This window comes from Acanthochromis polyacanthus, chromosome 5 (assembly GCF_021347895.1).
Source record: "Acanthochromis polyacanthus isolate Apoly-LR-REF ecotype Palm Island chromosome 5, KAUST_Apoly_ChrSc, whole genome shotgun sequence".
In the NCBI taxonomy this organism is placed as follows: domain Eukaryota; kingdom Metazoa; phylum Chordata; class Actinopteri; family Pomacentridae; genus Acanthochromis; species Acanthochromis polyacanthus.
This window is the reverse complement of record NC_067117.1, coordinates 11,317,852-11,340,692: the sequence shown is the minus strand read 5'-3', so window position 1 is coordinate 11,340,692 and position 22,841 is coordinate 11,317,852. Positions and strand designations below refer to the sequence as shown.

The 22,841-nt window shown below is 42.3% G+C and overlaps 1 protein-coding gene across 1 annotated transcript in view; it reads left to right on the top strand.

The window, feature by feature from the left end:
- sema3fa (sema domain, immunoglobulin domain (Ig), short basic domain, secreted, (semaphorin) 3Fa) overlaps positions 1-22,841 on the top strand; it is a 53,185-nt gene that overhangs the window by 16,110 nt on the left and 14,234 nt on the right. The window contains 7 exon segments of the mRNA XM_022209776.2: positions 14,017-14,177; positions 14,260-14,322; positions 16,599-16,718; positions 18,191-18,209; positions 18,212-18,279; positions 19,599-19,692; positions 21,137-21,256. Coding sequence (XP_022065468.2) covers positions 14,017-14,177; positions 14,260-14,322; positions 16,599-16,718; positions 18,191-18,209; positions 18,212-18,279; positions 19,599-19,692; positions 21,137-21,256 — 645 coding nt within the window.

Genomic DNA, 22,841 nt, shown 5'->3' with positions numbered 1-22,841 from the left:
TCAGTATTGTCACTTCTAGCTCATTTTATCTGCAAAACCACACCGTTTAATGCCACAATTTAATTTTAGACTCGTATTAGTGTGAATTTGACACCGGTCACACATCTTCTCCTCAGCGCTGCTAAGCAGACATCCTCTGAATGCTGACCCTTATGGTCACGGGTGAGAAAAAGGCCATGGGGTCGCGGGGTAGGATGTCCCAGCTGTCTATCAAACATGAAAGCCGCCAAATTAACAGCCACTGGTGGTTTAAAAGGTAAGACCGAGTGCGTCAGTCAGTGAGAGAAGTAGAGGGAAAAAAAAAGGCCATGGATTACACAGACAGACAGTAATCTATGGGTCTGTCAGCCTCGTCACTCAGCCTGACCTTGGGTAGCTTTGGTTTAATTGCAGGGTGGGATGAGAGAGTGGGGCCCAACTTTAGCAGACAATTCGCATTATCCATTATAGATGTAATGGCTGCCAACATGTTTCATCTTGAATGACATTTTTTCGCTTTCAAAGCACATATTTAACCTATTGGAATGTAAATGATCATTTTCAGCCTGTAATTATTTTCAGTGGAGCCCCTTCATTTTCAAATGATTCAGACCGTTCGTGTTGGGAAAGATCGCAACATGTAACATTCCTCTGGCCACATGCTGAAGTTAGCTTTGTCAGAGGATACTTGAGGAAATATAACCTCAAGTCTGATTGCACTGAGGTCTTCTATATGATGATTATACCACCTGTCTTCTGCCATTGTCTAAAGTTTGTCACAGTAACTCTAAGAGATCTGCAAAAGTTAAAAAGCATTTTTGCCATTTTATGGTCACTTAAAGATGGATATATGGGTTAAAAGATGCAATTATTTCCATAACAATGTCCTATAACATTCCCACTGTCTGCATTCCTTTCTGCTACCCCTTCCCCCACTTCTGCCTCCTCTGCCTTCGCCACAACTTCCCACTCCATTCACACTATGTCCATCATACAAGCACTAAGAAAAAATAAATGCCCTTGACTGACGGTCTTCATCCCCCACTTTGTTGTCTGCACTCATCTCCTCCCATTTGTGCCGAGCAGACAGACCGACAGCAAATGGACAAGTTAACATGGATGCTCTTTCACTCGCAGCATCCAGTCAGCTAATTCTCCCCAGTTGGTCTCCCTGCTTTCTTTTCTTCCCGCCGCTCTCACCAAACTTTCCTGGTGATTTTCATTGAATGTTGGAACCACATCTCCCCTGTGTCTGCATGCGTGGATGTGAGGCAGTAATAAATTTTCCCTCATGTTTTGCGAAGGCACTAAAATACAAAACCAGTTAACTGTTGAAAAGGAGACAAACAAAAGATGGTCGATGAAAAGAGGCAGTGGGATGCTGGACTTACTGATAACTGCTGTTGCCTGCAGACAGAATATCAGTTTGTCTGAAGTGTCAGTTCATGCGCATTTCAATACATGCCGTAAGACTCATCATTTCCAATAAAGAATTGCTAAAGAGAAGGCTGCTGGACCTGCAGGACTCAGAGGAATGCTGTTTTAGTTGCTGCCTCCTTTTGGCCTGTTCTACAGAGGATCAAGTGATACTTACTGTAAGCAGCTATCACCCATGAAATGAAAATACCTTCTTACATTTCTAGGGCTCACTCGCTCTCACCCAGGCCATAAGAAGAAAGGATAATATTGTTCCTATAAGCTGCTTTCAAGTAATAACAGCTCAGGTGTTACTTCTAATATTTTGACAGGGAATATCTGTGTGTATGTTTGAGAATATGCTGAAGAACTGTCTGTGTATTTTCCTGCTTAATTTGTTTTTCTTATTCAAGCCCGTTGTTGCAGGGCTTAAAAGAGGTTTTCCCTGAGTGTAATTATCTTCAGAATTATCTTCCGAGGTCAATGCCATATTGATCTGCTGGTTGACCGGTACGCAGTCGTGCCACTAATGGAATGGATCACTGGAGGAATGCTGGGTTTGATCTGTTTGCAGAAGAACTTCTCTGGAGGGAGTGTGCTTTGAAAAATCTCGACCTTTGTAGAGATGTCAATTAACCGTGACTTAATGTGGCAGCTGCATGACTAAATATTTATACATTATCGCGTATCTCTGTAATATTGGAAGCAAATAACTCAGAGAAACACGATTTACAGCCATGCTCATGGCACTGTGGGACTGCAGCTAGCATCAGTATGATAACATTTTCAAACTGATGCAGCAGACTAATGTTTAGCAGGTATCTTTGCCATGTTCACCATCTTAGTCTGGCATGTAAAATGTGCCTTTTTGCACAAAAAAGCACAACTTAGACTGCTGTGTTGCAGGAATTTGTTGATAAATAAGCGAGGAATAAATAGAAAGTTCTGGGAACTAAAGGTATTAGAATCTATCTTGACACAGACATGCAGTTTCATGACAATTAATCCAATAGTTGTTGCCGAGTATTTCTAAAACACACAAATATGAGTCTGTTTGTGACATTAGCGAAAGATTCAGGGGATTGCCAAACTCACAAGGGCTCATCTATTGTGGAACATGTCAAAATTCATGTCTAATTGTTTGCCCAATCCATCCAATAGTTGTTGTGATATTTCAGGTTGGACTAAAGCAGTGAACCGAGCAACAAACCATCATTGTCATCTATTAAGCAATGTACAATGTAAATGTTTCTAATGTCAAGAATCAAGAAATCGTTGGAGGGTTTATTCCTCTTACGAGTTCATTTCAGCTGGTTTGAAATAAAAGTTTCCATGTCTGCCTCTGTCTTTGTAGCAAATTTCCTTCCTTGTTTTCTGAGCACAAAGCCTGTCAGACAAATGAGCACGTCCTCACTGCAGGCCCGAGCTCCAACACCCCGTCTGAGGACCACGCCACACTGCTCAACAACCAGCCGCCCGATTGTTGGGTATTATCTGGTTGTCCCTCGCCTGTCATATGGCATTAGTGCACAAGGCCTGACCCGGGATCTGTGCTGACACGTACCTGGTTGGGGGTGACCCTGCCATTGTGTGGCAGTGACGTGGGGTCAAGTGGGTGCATGCAGCAGCAGGGTCTGCAGTATTATGTTGACCGTGCAGAAGCAGATGGGGATTGTGGCACTCCCCTTTTAGTGGGTTGTTGTATGATAAACTCACAGATGTCTATGACCCTGAAGCTCAACTCGCTGCCCTGTGTGACCATTTAGGATTGAGGGTAGTTTTATACTCGCTTGACAAACCGCAAATCTGTCATCATCTCATTTCACACCTGATACGGGCTAAGGCTTAAAAATGTTCTCAGCAATACAGTTCCAAAGGCTGCAACTTAGCTTTTTTTTTTAATGCATTTCCATCCACTTGTGTTAGTGTATGTTTTGAATTCCCCATTTAAGAATGAGTCTAAAGGGCACAAAAAAAAAAAACTCAAAAAGTTTTGTCACTTGGCTGAGGTCAAAAAAATGTGTCTCTTCAGGTGGTCTCGTAGTCTAGGACACACACTATACCCCCAGTCAACTCCAGCCAGAGACCTTTGTTGCTTTCCATCCCTGTTTCTGTCTCCAGGGTAGCTGACAAAAACGCCACATGGTGTTTGTGGACAGAGGAGACACAGTCATTCACTAAAATATTATAAATGCAATCTTAGCTGGGAAGCACCAATGGAATCCCTTCATGTGTTTGAGTTATTGGTCCTTTTTTTGCAAATGTGAGTAATTATGCAAAACATGAGCCAATGGAACCATATGCCCACAAGCATTTTATCCGTTTTTTGTCAGTTTCTTAGAAGTTTGCTCCAAACTTGCACAACATTTGGATGGAAGCATAATCGCATTAGACGTGGCACATGACAGCCCTCTTTATTCAAGAGTTAAATACTTTTAAAGGGTGAAGCACAAGCCTGACAGTCATAGCAAAATACATCATCATGGCACGCATTTCCCGCATTACCCTGCTTCTTCCACCTGTGGCATGCTGGATGCCAAAGAAAGGAGCGAACGAATCAACAGCAAAAAAAAAAAAAGCGTCTGTTATCTCAGCGAGCTGGTATGCAGACGGAGGCTAGTGGATGCTGGCAGGATCAGACAAGCCAAGAAAAAGGAAAGGTGTCAGAAGAAGCTTGATGACAAATGAAAACAGCATTAACCAGGCATGATTGAAGATAGATGGGGATGCTTTAATTTTTGGTATGGCTGCATGCATGACAGCACCTTCAGAGGATTCACACCATGGTCTGGGTGGTGCACAAGGCTGGAGGAAATGCTATGTCTGTGGAGTGTGAAGCAGGACAGGAAAGTGATAAATGATCTGGAGATATTTGTTTCCTCATCACTCCTCAGTGAGAGATAATTCAGTTTTATTTAGCAAAATAGAGGAAGCATTATTTTGGTTATCTGGCTTTGGCCATCGAATGAAAATCGTCAAAATGAATGGTTGGCTGAGATGATTAAAAAGACGAAAATGTTTTGGCCTGTTTAGTCTAAGAGGGCTTTGGTCCCCACATGTAAAAGTACAGCAGCGTCTCTTTACTTCAGTTACGTCAACTACATTTTCACAAAATGCATTGCTTTCTAGGAAGGGAAGAACACTGCCTCGGACCACAACCCGTACAACACAACAGGTCCTTCACATAAAACAACAACATATATAACGTGTTGTTTGCCAGGATGACAAATATAACAGTTTTTTTCTACCAGTGTCAGTGCTTTACAAAACTGTTACAAACTACTGTTGCAATTTTTTTTAATGGGCTTTCCCATTGGAGACCAATACGGTAACTTTTGATTCATCTACAAAAACAATTTATGGACTGGAAATGCAGCCTTGAGTGTCAGTAGACAGCCATCTCCTGAGACCTTCCTGTCACTCTGACCTCCGTCTTCTGTGGACTTTGTGACTTTTGAACAATGTCACACTATTTCCTCCTTGACCCCTGAGAGACAAGAGTTGCCATTCAAAGGCGCCATGAGACATTTTTGTCACTTCATTGTAAAGTTTTTGGTGGCGTTCACTGAAACAACTGATGCTGTTGTGTTTCTCAGGGGAACTGTGTGTCCAGGGTGTCTCCCATAAATTCTACATCGGCACAGCCTTAACATACCAAACACCGCTCCCTCCAAGCCGATGGACTGTTTATTCCCCTTCCATCTAGGAAAAGATTTCCACAGCAAATGTACCAGGAAAACTCTCTTCCGTTAATGTTTGCACTGGATCTGAACTGCCTACTTGCATACACCACTTCATGCATCTGTTCCATGAGTTATTTGGTTAAACATGTGGCGATGAGCAAAACCCAAAAGTCCAGAGAGAGCGTCTTGTCGGTTCTATAGTATGCTGCTTATTATTTGATTACGTGTAGAAAAAAATGTCACATACAGTCCCTTAAATGTGTTACTGTTTATAATGGAAGAATATTTTATCCTTGACTACAAGATCTTGGTAAACATGACTTTAAGGATCTCTCTCCTCTCTCTCTGTCGTCTCTTTACGTCCACCTAAGCTGGCAGCTGAGATCTTAATCAGGGTTTTTTTTTGTGTGTATTTGGGCACACAATCAGGGTGTTTTGTCCTCACTCCAACTCCTGATTAGAATTGAAGAGCCTCCATGTGCTTTTGTGAGCCTCTTTTTTTGCCCCTCCAGCAGCAGTGGAGGGGATTTCAGCGTCTCTCACTGTGTTTGGCTCTACAGAGGAGCTCTCGTAGAGTTCGACTCAGAGTTTCCATGGCTCTCTCCGGCCTGCTTTGATAAATGGAAGTTCTTAGGTTTGCTGTCAGGCTCCTCTACCCTCGGGACTCCTCCCTCCATTCTCACTCCTCTACCGCCACATTTGCTGCTGTGGGTGAAAAATGACCACAGGGAATGGAGGAGATTCTCAGTGCTGGACTGGAGAGTGGAACACCCAGAGAGGGTAGAGGTGGCTGCTGTCCCCAGTAGACCCTGAGTCAACACTTGCTGCTAATGGTCTCTCTAAATTTACCTTCTAATTACCCACCTCTTATTGCCCCCAGCTAGCAGCACACTGGCCTTGACCTTGAAACATGAGGAAGCAAAAAGAAATACTAAAAATTACACTTTCTTCGCTTCTGGTTAAAATCAGCCGTAAGAGAAGTGATCTATTGACAACTTGGCTCAGGATTTCAGATTTTAGCTCTCCTAATCAAGAATCAGCAGAGATCTATAAATAGGAATGAGGAGATTCCTCTGAGAAAACATTGTACATCTGGCTCTGTGTTAGTGCAGCTGACAGAGAGGGAGAGTATTTGTTCAAAGTGTCAGGTCAGAGGTCAGCCAAGGAGAGGAGGATTTTTCACTCATTCACACCCGCTCTGTCTCATTATTCAGCCCTTTCCAAAATCCCTCTAAACTGCGTTGTCACTGCAGACCAGTGCCGCCACCTGGACCCGCCCGCTGCAAGCGACAGCGCAGCTACAACAACAAACACAGCTTCATCATCATTACAGCCACTTGCAGCATCAGCATGACCCCCATCCCACTTGTATGTACACACATAAACATTTGTGCATACAAAGGGCCGCCACGAGCCCAAACAGAGCTTTGGGTTGGAGCACATAGTAACCAAAGTAAGGAACCAACCAGTGATTCCTCGTTCTTTAAAATCCAGAGATTAGTGTTGTGGGGGAAGTGAAACAGACCTGCTCACTGATCTCCTGAAAGATCAGCTTTTAAAATGTAAGCATGATGTTTGATTCCTGTGAAAATATGTAGGTATACTTGGAGAAATTGTCATTTGTATTTTATGCAGTTTAAATTATTCTTGATTATGTATAACAGAGCATAAAATGGGATTATAAGAGTGTCATGAATAGAAACATTTGATCTTATATTCATATAGGAGCAAAATTTTTGAATATTCATCAATCTGTGTTTTTTTCAGTTTCGGTTCTTCATGTAGTTCATAAAATGCCAGAAAGTGTTTCGATTAACTACCAGTCATACACTACCCTTCAAAAGTTTGGGGTCACCCAGACAATTTCATGTTTTCCATGAAAACACACACATGCTGCTTATCCATGTGCTAACATAACTGCACAAGGGTTTTCTAATCACCAATGAGCCTTTCAACACCATTAATTAACACAATGTAGCATTAGAACACAGGAGTTGCTGGAAATGTTCCTCTGTACCTCTATGGAGATATTCCATTAAAAATCAGCTGTTTCCAGCTAAAATAGTCATTTACCACATTAACAATGTCTAGACTGTATTTCTGATTAGTTTAATATTATCTTCATTGAAAGAAAATGCTTTTCTTTCAAAAATAAGGACCCCAAACTTTTGGACCGTAGTGTACATGTTTTCAGTTACAGTTAGTTATTGTTCATCGTAAGACGTGCTAAGACCAGGTAATTTATGGCTTTTTCTAGCAAAAAATGAACCAGTCAGCTACTATTTTTTTTTATAATCAGCTGCTTTTCTGTTGATTAACAAATCAATTAATCGACTGTGTTGGTTCATTGTGATTAAAGTGTCCCCTCCCCCTGTCACTTCTTAGGAGGTGCAATTTCCCATCTCTCCCTGTTTCTTCTCTCTGCAAACATCCCAACCCAGTATCATCATGACCACCCAGCTCTCTCCCGTGTGAGGCCACGATGAGCTTTCACCTCAGACCCCTCATGTCCTTTAACCTTTCACCTACGGCCCAGCAAAGCTGTTGAGGGCAGCTGTCCGCGGTGGCGTGTGCACAGAGAAAGTCTGGTCTGTCAGCCACCTCAGGCTTTTAAATTATTGTAGTCTTTATTTACATGTATAGCCTATGAATTATGCAAGGGGGAAAAAAAGTTCAGAGTTTTTCTGAATTTGCTACACAAAGTTACTGGTACTCGAATTACATTTGAAAGGCAAATCAAACATCCTGCAAGGTCTTCTCTCTGCATGTAATCCCCGTTTCCTTTTCAGATTGTGACATATAGCTATAGTATAACAAGAATTTAATGAAGGTCAGGTTTGTAGACCAGAGACGGAGAAACCAAGTGACCTTTGCTGTCAGTTGAACCAGATCTTGTTCTTCTCCCTTGTGCTTTAATTAACCTTTTCTGTCATCTCAAACAGCAGAAATAGATTTCTTATAATCTGTCATTTTCACTCAGGAAGTGAACTCACTACTTTAATCAATCGTTCCCTGCTTTCGATTTGAGCAGTGGGAGACAGGTGTCCCTGATTTGATGTGAGGATCAGAGAGCTCTACTTCTATTTCTATGAACACACACACACGCACACACACAGAGACAGACACACACATACACACAGACAGACACACACACTCAGTGTATCAGTGGCAGACAAGCGTGAAGAGCATCTGTGTGACAGCATCCGGAAGCTCAGAGATAAGACGTAATCTGGTGCCAATTATTTCTCCTTGACAGGCGCAGGTAAGCAGCAATCAGCTCCAGTGACATGTGTTCTGAGTCAATAGACCTAACCCCAATGGGTGGTGAGAGGCTGATTATGAGGTGCTGAGCAGAGGCAAATACGAAAGGCAAACACTGCGACAGGTTGAGCTGATAAGGCTTCCCTCTGCTGCTCAGCGTCTCTGATATCCGCAGTGACCTCTCCATCCTGTGCTCCAGCACACAGAGATACGCTCAGACATTCAGTATTCACTTAGGAGTTCCACTGAATAACACACAGACTCTTTAAATCTTTGAATGCGTGCAGCTACAAAACCCCAACAGATTAAATTGTCCTTTAAGAATGATCCACATGACTTAGAGGACTATGAGCATTTTGATCCGCCACCTCTATGGCTGAGGTTTGCTTAAGTTTAGACAAGTAAAACTTTGGTTCAGTTTGTGTGCATTCTTGAAACATGCTTCGTCACTTTGCTGTCAAGGTTTAGATGAGAAGACTGATAAACTACCTCATGTCTACACCTGTTTCAAAATGCTGGATTATCATCGGTTCAAGAAGACAAGATCATACGAGTCCAATACTTCCCTTCCTGGATTGGATTGACTCGCTTTTTATTGTTGCATCAATTTTACAATGTTATTTTTAACTTTAAAGGCTTTGCTCGACCACACCAAGGATCTACTAAACTTGTACAAGCCACGTGTTTTGAACTTCAGGCCCCCAAACTCTGCAAAGGTTTACCTGCTAAGATTAGATTTGCTATACCCACCACTACAGTATATTACCCTCATATTACTATTTTACTATATGAATAAATGGTCTTACTTTTGTGTGTTAAGTTGGTGGCAGATCAGTTTAGTTTATCAACAAACAGGAAGTAATAGGAAACAGCTGGCCTGAATATTTGCAAAATTCAAAAATTTGCTTGATTGCTGGCTCCTCTAAAATCTCCCAAAAGCATACAATACACAGCTGCAAAATTAAAAACACTGAAAGGTGAATTAAAAGACACTGACCCTTTGTCCATGTTCTGAAAAGCTGTTTTGGAGACATGAGATGGTCCTCCCCACAAAAATAGGCAGGTGGTTTTACTTTTGTTTCCAATTATAGATGGAAGCAAAATATTTCTTTGTTAAATCTGCACTCAAACCGCAATGTAGAAACAGGTTGTGATTTTACCCGGGAGCCATGTGCTTTAATCTCTTGGTGAGCAGTGGCTCTGTGCACTGACTTCCTCCTGGTTAAGCCACAACTTGTTATATTTCTGTTTGTGTACAGAGATAAAGTGCAGCGAGTTCATTTATACTTTTAAAGGTGGTAGCAAGTATTTTTGAACAGACTGGCTGTTTCCCCAGCTTCCAGTCGTTACTTTAGAATGAGCTAATGGCTGCATAGCTCCAGCACCATACCTTACCTACTCTCACCAAAAATGGGAATAAGTGTATTTCCGAATTTGCTGAACTACTTTTTAAAAAGGTTTTCAAGCGTTCCTATTGTGATTAAAAGAAAGCAACTTTGAGGATTTGCAAGAAATTGATTCAAAAAGGAGCTAAAATCCAAAAGTCAAAGATGTTTTCAGACTGTCGTATAAAGAACTTTTAGGGGCACATCCTTGCATGCTTGGCTGCAGACAAGCTGCAGCAAGGTGGGGCCACACCTCTACTGTGTGAATGTGAATATGGGTAGATCAGGGAATTCAGACAACATGCCGGGGATGCCTGGGCAGGTATGTGGGATTTTCTGCTGCCTGCTCCCTGAATCCCTGAAACCCCCCTTTTCTTTCACTTGGGACACGTTGATAGTGAGGAAGGATAAGCTGAGGCTGATAGGGGCATGAAAAGAAGTGCTTCTGGTGTCTGGGTGGTGCATCTTTCCTAATCTTCTTACAAATACAAAACATTGGTCACTTATGTCCCTTTGAGGGTGATCTGGAAAAACTACACCACGGATGAAAGCCAGGCTTGAAACACCTTCAAACCTTGGCTGCAGAACAGAGCAGAGAGTGACCACAGTGTAGAGGAATCACATCAACAGGTGGACAGACTGTAGGCTCAGTTTACCAGCAGATGTCATTCACGTTTGTGGAGAGTAGATTAGGTTTTATCCAACAAAACAGATTTTCCACAAACTGAAGACGCATTGTCCCATAGAAAGAAAAAGATGATTTTGTTCTGTTTGTGTCCCTGGTAGTCATTATAAAGACCTTGTTGGAAAACGAGGTGATTTACACCAAATGAAAGCCCTGTAATTGCTGAGTTCACCAGCTGGTTGTAAATTCAGCAGTTTAACACAAAGTCAAGGTCGTGTTTTGCTTTGTAGCGTTTTATTTGGCTTCAGAGGGGAATTTGGGCTGAGCTGCACCACACAGGAATGTTTCTGCAAAGATACATTTGTGCTGACAATAGAGCGCATGAGCACTTTGTGGTGGACTGTTTTCATACTTTGCTCCGTATCTCACAATGCTGCAGGCATTATTTCAAAGAAAATGCATTTTAGCATGTCTCATCTCGCAAACATGCACTGTTTCTCCTGAGCGCAGAGTTGCCACTTCATTCGCTTAGATTAAAATGGTAGGATGAATGGAATTAACTATATAGCTTTTATAGTCATTATAATCTAGCTGAAGGGCAATACTCTTTATGAAGACTAAAATCGAGCACTTATATGCTGTAGATGTTTGTAAATTCATGACGTGTAGTCTGAGTTGCTACTTGAACTGTCTGTTAAATCATGTTTCTGTTACAACCCGAACACATCCCCTGTAATCTAATTTTATATATTTAAAGAATAAGTTGCATGCAAAAAGACATGGTGTGATGAGACTTTGCATGTGGATACATGTTTCCTACACAGACTTTACACTTTGGCTTGGTTTTCAGTCTTAATTCTTTAGAAATTTGCAGACCTCCGTGATATATTTTGTCTTCTTCTGTTTCATATAATTTTCACTGAGCACGGCCAACATCCTTTCCATTTTCCGTCTCTCATAGCAGTTAGTTTTGGAAAACGAGGCAATAACAGTGTGTTTTAAGATGTTTGTTGAATGAAGCAAAGTTGTCCAAACCACAATTAGATGTAATTTCCAGCTTGTAAATTGTTAGAAAAATGACAATTATGCTGTTTTGAAAAAAATGGTCAGAATATATTATTTTTTTGATCAGCATTGTGAATGCTGCATGCTGGAAAAAGAACTTAAATTGAAAAATTCTGCATTAGTCTGTTTGTAGTCTTGATGAAGAGCTAAACTTGGGCTTTTTTAATATTTGGATTTGTCAGGCTGAAATTAGCTTTGCTTCAGTGGTGAAAGAAAATGATTGAATCTTGCTCAAGCAATACCACCCTAGGAGAATGACAACCGGCTGTCGGACACTTGAAGTTGGTTGCTCTTATCTGATAATGTCTGACGAATGTTACTTGTAATGTGATAGGTTATCTGTCTGTCTGCCTGTCGAGTAGTGACCTGACTGTCTGACTTGTGACAGCCGGCCACCACCCGCAGGCTTCCATTCTGATGCCCCCGAGTGTGAATCTGAGTGCAGAGGTGATAAATGGGGGACATCAGCTGGTGACATCTGATGTCTCTGAAGCTCCAGTATCGTGCGACCGCTGGGCCTGCCAGAGCAGAGCTGGCTGAGTTTGTGGCTGACAAGCAGACAAGGATGGAAGATGAGACGGGATGCTTATAGAGACAGAGTCGTGCTGTGCTTTCTGTTTCCTCTAAGTGTTTCTGTGTACGTGTGAGTTTTGATGCTTAGCGGGGTTTCCAGAGGGACGTCATCAGGCTGCCGTCAACACCTGCACCTGTGCCCTGTGTGGTCACTAATCTGCAGGATTTAGACTTCAGTTTGAATAACTAATGAATAATCTGTCTTTTTCAAGCAGCTTCCTATGAAATAGCAGAGCACAGTAAAGTTATCTTGCTGAGGAGTTGTAATGTGCAGCTCTTTATCTAACAGCGCATCACGGCTGGTCCCTGGAACTCATCAGCTTTCAGAAAAATGCAGAAAATGACTGAAGTCTTTTGTTGAAGAATGATTGCAGTCAGTGCTGACGTCTGTGACAAATACGTTGTAGTACTGCTTCACAATTAAACACATTTAATGTGAGCAGGCAGCAGTAGGACACACTTTATTACTGAGAGAGGCTGATATTGATTACAGATATGCTGGATTATGCACAGCAATATTTCTTGGTGTCCTTTGCATAAACATATAGAAAATCCGATCCTTAATAAGTAATCTTGCTAATTTTGAAATCGAAGCCTTCTTATAATCATTCAGAAAATAGGCTTTTAAGAAATATAGCCAAGATATTGCCACAATATGGTGAGATTCTGCTTAAAGTTTTACGTTTCTGCCCATGGAAACAGGAACGAGTATTAAAGCATACGAGTTTGGAGGCAACTTATGAGAATTACACGGGTGACAGCCATGTCTATTTCTGTTTACTACCTGCATGCCGTGATGCTGCACCGTGACAACAGCATTTCACAGTTCCTGAAGGAGCTCAGCAGAGCAGCAGCTGAGAAGCTTTCTAGGAGAGGATTCGTGTCAGTATTTCAACATCGCCCGTGCAGGTGGAGGACTTCATGCTGTCTTTCTTCACCAGTAAAGTAACAAGACTTTTCTGCTTCTTTCTGGTTAAAGAAAGTTGTTGGGAGTCTTTTTCATAATGAGTGACTATCAGACTTGGCTACACAGAACAGTAGAGGCGTTTGTCTGGTTTCATTGAAGTGGAACGTGAACAGGTCCTCCATCGGGTCCTCAGGTTTTCTCTACCAATAGAACAGCATAAGTACAAGGCTCAGCTTTCTCAATCTCCACTTTCCCAAGCACAGTTTGAAAGAGAAAATGAGAAACGGGGAGACCTTCTATCAGATTCTTTAACATCTCTGGAGGTAATGGGAGGACCGGGAGAAAAGCTGCTTTCTGTGCAGCAGATCTCCACTTATCTCCCCTCACGCCCAGAGTGAAACTTAAACTCACACACCAGTGATCTGCCCCAAGCAGTATGTGAACCATTTCAGAGCAGTTTCATTTCAAAATAGCTCTAACAGTGATATGGAGGAAAGTATGTGGTGATGTTTGATATGATCTGATGTGCGGTCGGCATCTTTTTCTGCTGTTGACACGGGGAATTCACAAGAGAGAATATAGTAAAGTATTTCATCTCCTTCACAGCTTGATGGAATTGAAAACAGGTGAATGAGACCCAGAGTCAAATCGTCAGGCCTTTAACATTATCAGCTATCTGGCCTTTTGTAATAGAAGGAATGCCTTCTTACAGTTGCCATAACCAGTGGGTGATCTATTGCTTGTCTGTTGCCATTTGGCTGAGAATCTGGTGAGAATTGCTGTCTGTCTCCTTGCTTTTGTCAGGCTTATCATAACCAGATTTATCCTTTACAACTCCCAGGATGGTAGGATGTAACTGCAATGCTGTTACCCCTTCTGTAAATTAATTTAGGAGAGTCTGATGGCAGGTTTGGCACGACTAGGATACTATCATACTATTAACATTGGCCTGCTCTGAGGGTGTGTTTGTGTGAGTCTGTGCCAAAAATGAGCAGCCTACACACATTTTCTGCAACTGTGTCTGTGGTTTCCCAATTTCATTGTGTGCTTTTCTACTACAGTAATTACAGGAACAGTATGAATAAAACCCCCTTATTTTCCACTCTTTTTGCCTTCTGACAGAGTTAAAGTCGACCGGCACCGCTCACCACTTCTCCTTTTTGCTGAACTCCACCGACTATCGGATCCTCCGCATGGACGAGGACCACGACCGCATGTATGTGGGCAGCAAAGATTATATCCTCTCTCTGGATCTGCACGACATCAACAAGGAGCCGCTCATAGTAAGAAAAGCTCCACACAGACAATAAACTGGATGAGCTCAGTGTGAGTTTACAGCTAAACAGTTTATTTTTCTCCCGTCAGATCCACTGGCCTGTTGCCCCACAGAGGAAGACCGAATGTGTCTTATCGGGGAAGGACACAAATGTGAGTATTCAAAAATTAAACAAATCAACAAACTGATCGAGTAATAATTATTTCAAGTTCAAGCTAAAAAAAAATAACTAAAAAAATCTGCTTAGAGTTCCTCAAATATATTGTAAATCATGAATTGTGGGTCAGATAAACAAAATTTTAAAGATGTCGCTTAGATTTCCACACAAGCCTTTCAAGCAGTACCTTCATAACAAACTGCTATGAGGGTGAAGCATCCCAATTGTACCAGCTGATAAAAGCATGGCTGTACAGCCATGCTTTTATCAGCTGCACCTGAATCCTTTTTCATCTGCTGCACATTTAAACATTTTAATCTGGCGTTACCCCCTATGTAAAACAAAAAGTGGGTTTTCTATGTGTCTTTGTGGTGATGGTTTCGCCACGCTGGGGCCAGTAGAGGGCATTTTAAAGCTCCTCCTGATGTGTGATTGGATGTGGAGCTCTTATTTACTGTCTTTGCATCCTTGATTGCTGATTGCATACAGCTGCCACCAATTAAGCTCTAGCAGCAACTTGAAGTGTGCGACATTTAGTCGTCTTCACACGAGAGCTGCAAACATATTTCATGCACTAACCGACATGTCTCACCCATAATATAGGTTTTTTTTTTTTCTGAGTCTAATTTTTTTGTTTTTGCAAAATAATTAATTCACCCTTTGCTGTCCTGACAAGCAGACAGAATGAATCGCCCACTAGAAGCAACAGACCTGTCTGAAGTGTTAATTGGGCTCAGATATTCAAACACGGGCGCCACCAGTGCAGCTCCCACAAGGAAGAGATGGAAACTCATCATTGAAATTCATATAAAAACCAGATCCTTCTCTTTTGATTGTGTTCACACATCCTGCTCTCCCACCCCCACCATAAAACACACACACACACACGTACACACTTGTCTCACCGTGGTTAAGGGTGAGCGCTGGCAGGAACGGGGAGCACCGACAGAGTGATGAGGCTCTGGCTAATAACCTCGCTCTCCCCTGCTGGTAGAGAGCGCACGCTGCTGTTTATCCAACTGGAATGTTCATTTATGCGTGTTTGGTGACCCAGCGCCTCTCACCGCCTCTGGCTACAAACGTATTGGCCCACGTTTGTTCATGTGAGCATGTATGAGCCCCACTGTATGTGTGCATTTGTGTGTCAGAGGTGGGTTTGAAATTTCATCGCTAGAAATAAGGAGTAAATTGGCTACTGCGAGATATCTTGGCAGTCCTGGGCCGCTTTTTTTTAGTGAATGACAGATGATGACAATTCGACAGCAATTCAGAGGGGATGTCGGTTCAGGCAGGAGGTCAAAGGCAATCATCCCCACTGTGCTCTCTGTGGGGGAGAACAACTGTGCGCCAAATAATACGTGCAGGCCCACATGCGTAAACACACACACACACACACACAAAAACACATCCTCTGAAACCTCTGACTTGTGCATCTGTCGCATTGCTAAAATCTGCCAAAATGCTTCATCCCCCGTCTCTTTTTTTGAACATCTTTTCTTTTTCCCCAGCTGTCGCTAGCAGAAAACATGACAGGCAAATCCGAACAGATATCATCGGATTGTACATTTCTAGTTGGAGTTTTGATTTGGGTGGATTGAGACCAGGAAGGCAGACAGCTGGTCAGAAAAGCAGAGATTAGAAAGACCTCGAAAGCATAAAGCTGCTTTCAACAGCAGCTCCTCTTTGCCTTCAGTCCAAAAAGAAAGATGTCATCAAAATTTTTAGCACTTAAAAAAATCTTCACAGAAACTCTGTCAATGGTGCGATTTTCACGTCCACATCTTTCACTCAAAAAAACCCTAATTGGATTTTAAAATACTTGTTTTCCCCAAAAACCAAAATTTTCATTCAACGGTCTTGTTTGGTCTAACCAAAATGTTTTTCATTTGTCAAGTTTGACAGAACACTGAATTGGGTTTAACCTCAATCCTTGTGGCAAACGCACGTCGCAATCCCAGAGGCACTGCTTTTCTTGGTTTCTGCCACACACTTATATGGTGTTTGGAAACATTTTCCTTCTGACAGTGTGGTCTGATCTGAAGCCTGAGCCAGACCGACACGCAGAGCCAGAGAACAGAGCTGCCAAACGAGAGCCTGCCAACAGAGGAAGTGATAGATGGGATGGTTTTAGGCCAGGCAGAGGAGTTATTAACCATGAGTGGGGCAATATGTATTATGTAACTCTTTCTTTTCCACTGCATTTTCATGATCACAATTCCTTTTTAAGGGAAGTCTCTAATCCTGTTGCGTCTCTGTTTTTCCCTCGCTAAGGGGGAATGTGGAAACTTCATACGTCTGATTGAGCCGTGGAACCGAACCCACCTGTATGTGTGTGGAACAGGCGCCTACAACCCCATCTGCACCTACGTGGACCGAGGACGGAGGTCACAGGTAACCAAAGACACAAGCAGGCAGCCATGGAGACATTTTGACCTTTACTCTCTTGCTCTTAAAGAACCATATCAGCCAATCACTCTCGGGTCAGAGAATCTCCCTCTGCTCCTGCTCCTCCGTTTCATGGGCTCTGCTTCTCGTCCATCATTTTCTGCTGCTTAGTTTTCATCGATTCGTGCTGTTTCATGGTCTGAAGGACTCAGACAAAAGATCTTGGTCAGTCCTCTCCAGATCTCAATTGTTATTGCAAAATTGCTGTCGGTCAGGATCCAGCCACCGTTCAAGCATTGGTGAGGCTCCAATCTTCTCTTACCAGCAGTAATAACATAGAGACATTATATCTATAGAAGAGAATCCCCCTACTTGTAGCCGTCCCTCCCCCTCCTCACCTGTTTATACACAGCAGAGCTGGTGGCCTGTCTTTCTGTCTGGCTGAGAGCCTCTGAAAGGCCATCATTACTGATGGAGCCTCTCATCCATCATCAGCCTTGTAGCTCTCCCCTCCCTCTCTCCCTCCCTCACTCCCTCTCTCGATGGCCGTGCAGAGCTACGGCAGCTGCCAGCCCGGTTATAGTCGACACACTTACATTCACCACTGTGCCTGTTTAGTCTCACTGTCCAAATGGACGGTTCAGATTTCAGTGCAAAGGTCAGTCTGCCTCTTGTCATTCAGCTTCTCCCCTAAGGCCCAAATGCTATGTTGCTTCACGTTATAAAGATTTTTCTCAGTAAGAGTATATGTAAACATAAGCCAGTTGTTCAGAAATTCTTCCCCATCTTACACGGAGGGCTTCACACATTTTTAGTCCTCAGTTAACTCCCAAACTTTGTCACTCAACTGAAAACTTTTTCCTTTACCTGCGTCAGTCTCTGTGCCTTCTTGATGCCGTTCCAAAGCTTCCTCTGCAGATTTTATGTCATCCTGCCGAGTTCAACATCAGAAACCTGCATTGTTGTTAAAAAATAGAACATTTAGTTCAGTAGGCTGCTTCAGTTGTGAATGTTACAAGAAATTAAATTACATTTACTGTCTTATGTGTTACTCCAATTGTTTTAAAGGCAAATCTTCTTCTCTTCACTTGTTTGATTCTACTGTATGTAGTGTTTCTTTTTTCTCAGCATAGTGTCGTTGTCCTTTTCTGTTTTCTTTCCTCACACTGCATGGATTATGCATGGAGTATACAGCTGTGTTTGCATGACACTGAGTCTAATCCAGCAAGGCCACTAAATGATGAATGCCACCCACCAGACTCTCTTCACTCTACTCTGACCTTTACTTTGACATTTGTCTTTCCATCTTCTAGAATTCTTCGTCTTCATCAAGTTGACGTTTTTGACCCTACTTTTTGCACTTCCTTATTTTCCAATTCTCTTTAAGTCATGCTCACAATCAGTTGAATTTCACTTTGATCTGGACTGTTGAATGTCTGTAATGAGGGGGCCCCACTGTGCCATGTCTCTGTTTTTAGGGGTTCCACTACCTACAGACCCCCAGTCAGGAGGGAGAACAAGTCGAGCAGCAGACTACAGCACTACATCAGAGCCTTTGGAGGCGAAGGTGGGCTGAAGGGTTTTTTGTAGAGTTTGTGCCCACCGGGAGTACTTTTTAGTTGGAAAAGTGGGGATAACGTGACTACAAAGAAATCATTACAGGGTTTTTCTTTTGACATACTTTGGGGGTACTAAGGCAACTTAATCAACTACTGAGTCTACGGACATCTTTACTGTTAAAATATTCACTATAAATTTTATTTCTGTGAGGAGAATGTTTCCCTTAAGTAGGGATCAACATGCATCCATTATCTACAAACTACCCGCTTAATCCTCATCAGGGTCGTGGAGGCACTGGAGCTTATTCCAGCTGACTTAGGGCGAAAGCAAGGGACACCCTGTACAGGTCGCCAGTCTATCACAGGGCTACATATAGAGACAAACAATCACACTCACATTCCCACCTACGGACAGTTTAGAATTACTAATTAACCTCAATATACTTTTAGAATGTGGGAGGAAGCCGGAGAGCATGGGGAAAACTCACACACGCACAGGGAGAACATGCAAACTCCATGCATAAAGATCCCAGGTCCAAACCGTGGATCTTCTAGCTACAAGATGACAGTGTTAACTATTGAGCCACTAATAAAAAATGTCCTCTTCTCATGCCAGGAGATCCTAAAGTGCCTGTTGGAAGAGCAAAAACTCTGTCGATCACTTACATGTACTCTCTTTTTTCACAACACACTGGTTCTCAGACCTTCATTAGGTAAAAGCTTTCAGTCAGATATGCAAAGTTGTCCCAAACAACTGTTGTTATTTTTGTGGATTTGTCCAAATTTCAACATCTTCAGCAACAGCAGGTCACAAACGCAACTATGTCATTACTCCGCTGTGCCTTACATTTTACTACCTGCCAAACATGAGCGGACCAGCTCTGAAGTCGCTCACAAATCTCCATGCAGACACATGCGCCCGGTGTTGACACAGATGTTCAACGTGTCCCTCTTGCGCTGTGGAATAATGAATTCTCGTGTGAGCCACTAACGTCAGAAGCATGGTGGATGAGTTTTGGATTGCTCTCAGCATTTTTCTCCACCTCTCCATCTCACCGTTAACTGGCTTTGTGTGCTTTTTGTTCCCCTCAGCAGAGCCAACAGTGCTGTGAGAGAGTCTGTTGTTCAGTGCATATACAAGGCAAACCCACAACTCACACCTTACTGTGTTAGCCAGATGATCGCATTATCAGTCTGATGTTGCTGTTGCCATTAAAAAAACTGCATCCAAAAAACCTTGTAAACAATCAAACAATAAGCTTCCCACGTGCAAAAATGTTCCTTTAATCTGTTATCAAGTGATTGATGTTTTTCCTTATAATTACAGGAATACATTTTCCGTCTTGAACCTGGCAAAGTGGATTCCGGGAAAGGAAAATGTCCTTTTGACCCCAAACTTAACAGCGTCTCCGCTTTGATCAGTAAGTAAATGCTGTTTTTGTCTCCTACAACATGTACTGGCAGATTTAAATAGCGACCTGTGAAAAGCAGTATTTGATTTGTAGTCGGTTCATTTTGTGTCTGAAAAGGATTGTGTGTAACCACAACACTGTAGAACATTGCTATTGCATACAAGTGTCCTTAAAGGAAAATTGAGACAGTTGCAACAGCAGCTGTCTTATAACGTCAAGCTCACCTTGTAATCTGTCCATTATTTTCTTGATTCGTTGATTAAATGTTGAGTCACTAACAAAATGAAAAGAATATGCTTTTTAAAATGTCCCACAGGCCATGTTGAAGCCGATAAGTTGCGTGTATTGTCAAACAAGTAGTCCAAACCCCAAAGATACTCATTTAAGAGTTACTCATAAAGTTAATAAATCATCCATTTTGGAGGCCAAAATCAGAAAACATTTGACATTTTTGCACATAAACTGACTAAAAATGAATCAATTTGCAAAATATTTGATGATCATCCATCATCAATTCATTGAATAATTGTTACAAGTCAAATAGTGTTTTAGTTTTTTCAACAAACTCACTTATTTGGTCAGATGGAAAGATGGGTGTGTGTGCTCTCACAGCAGTGGGTGGTCTTTTGTTGTCAGCAGCTTACAGGCTTACAGGTGGTCAGACATGGCTGCTGATCGGTGACCTGTGTGTGCGTGTGCATGTGTGTGGAAAGCCTTTATATTGCTACACTATGTCAGCTCACTTACAGCTGACCCCAGCAAAACTGTAACACCAAGAAAATCAGTTACATGTTGACTTACATAATTGGCAGAGCACAGACATACCACACTGACACAACAGAGGAAGCTGGAATTTCCCTGGTTTAGGCATTTGGAATATTTGACATGATTATTTCATGAGCCATCTCTCAGCTCCTCAAAATAACAGCAGGAACTCAAAGTGTTTTTGAATGTATTTTATACATTAAATTTTTTGTCAGTACATTTCTCTCTATGCTGATGTCAGACGTGATATTACAGGGTCTAACCATGTCTGGAGTGATGATGGATTTCAGTGGCCTCTAACCTACACACCATGAATCCAGCTGATGTGAAATTGGCTTTGTAAATGCAGCTGTCCTTTAAAATTACACTGATAATGAGTTCAATTTCATTACAGTTGTGAGGTCAACATTTTTTGCTCCAACACGACACCGACACCTGCGAACCGAATTTGATTGGATGGCGTATTATCCGGTCATTATGTAGAGATTAATTCTGAACTTTGAATGACCACAGCTGCTGTACATGCTATCAGCCAGATTTTGATTGAACCTGGGGAAATGAGGCAACTTTTTTAATGAAGTTTGAATCAGACCTGCTCACCAGCATGTTTTGAATTTTCCCCTAAAAATGTTTTCATCCATCATGACTTCACCTCTGCACCACCCTTGTTCTGCTCTGTGACTGACAGACGGAGAGCTGTACGCAGGAGTCTACATTGATTTCATGGGAACAGACTCTGCTATCTTCCGTACTCTGGGGAAGCAGACAGCCATGAGGACTGATCAGTACAACTCCAGATGGTTAAACGGTAATGTCTCAACTCAGAGCTTGTTCTGCATCCAGCAGCATTTTCTTTCACTCATCTCTCTCCAGGCCATTTTAATTTATTCCTTGAGAACATTGCCGTAATGTTTCGCGCAATCCACCCCAGTGCTGCTTCAACGCCGTCCTGCACATCGTCTATTCCTAGAGCCGTGTCTACTAAGAATGTTGATCTTTCCAGCCCACTCCACGTGACCCAGTGATCATTTGACTCAAAGCATAAAATTCACTACACTGACTGTTAACTGCATGCCTGCAGAGTCTGACAGTAGGGTCAGTAGTGTAGTAGCAGGGGGAAATTAGAGATTGTCAGTAATGACTCGGAGTAGCCTCGGCTCTCTAATGAACCACAGTTGTCGCAGCGATATAAATGCGGGTCGGGAGCTTTCAGTTGATGTGGCCAAATCAATCACGAAATCCCCCCAGTGTTGCTGGCTCCCAGATTTTCCTCTGACCCTGTTGCCCTGACAACAGTCCCCTGGCAGTGGTACACTGAATCAGGACACCTGAGTCCTGCTAATCAGCCATGTGAAATCTCTCGGATATTCCCCTTCCCCCATTTCATGGGTCCTAGTTACTCCCCCCTTTCCTGGTTTTGGTTTGTCCTCATTTGGGACTCTGGTGTGTCACGGCAGGGAGGGGCACCGTGTTTGCGTGTCCAGTGGTGATGGAGGGAATCAGCCAGTGGGAGCAAACTGTGAAGCCATATTGAGCTTTGTCACTAGGAAGAAACAAAGAGCAGAGTTTAGGACAGTTACAGTGCTGCTCTGGGCTTGAGGCTGCTATTATTTATGGTACAGCAACAATAAATAAAATTATCTTCATTTGGTCCCTGTCATCACATGGTGTTTGTGTGAAAGGATGTTTCTCATCAAATAACAGCCATATGTGAAGTGAAAAAGCTTCTGCTTGTTATAATGATTGATTCAGTCGATCGTGGCCATGAATAATGTAGATTCCTCACTGGTCCATCTTTTACAAAACTCACAGCATTCATTCTGTGATTCATTCACAGAAATATTGTCCACAGAACCGCAAAGATGGAATTTTAAACTAAAAAACTCTCACTTTGCAGGATATCCATTTGTTGCGTGTTGCACAGATTGCTGAAGCCTCACAGTACCAGAACCTCTGAGTGACTTTTGTACCAAATGAGGACTGCATATTTTGTCCTCTATTATTTGCATTGGAACATGTCAGAAAGGGATTTCCTCATGGCCAGTATGAACAGGAGGAATGAATACAGCTGGCAAACTTTGTTTCAATGTACATACATGCATTCAGTATTGTTTTTAGACAGTACTGGGAAAACTGTAATTTAAAGATGAATTAAAAAGAAATGAGGAAGATATGATTAATGCAAGTTTGCCACTACTTTGATGATTTGAGTATTGACACTTCTGTTATACTCACAGAAGCGCTGTGGACGTGGATCAACTCTCGATACAGTATACTAGATAGTATTAGTGCTATCTTTGATATTGTCAGAATTCTATTCAGTTGAATTATCCTTAATTTTGAGCAGTATCCTGTGAATTCCCACTTAGAACTCTGGAAGTCAACAGTGAATC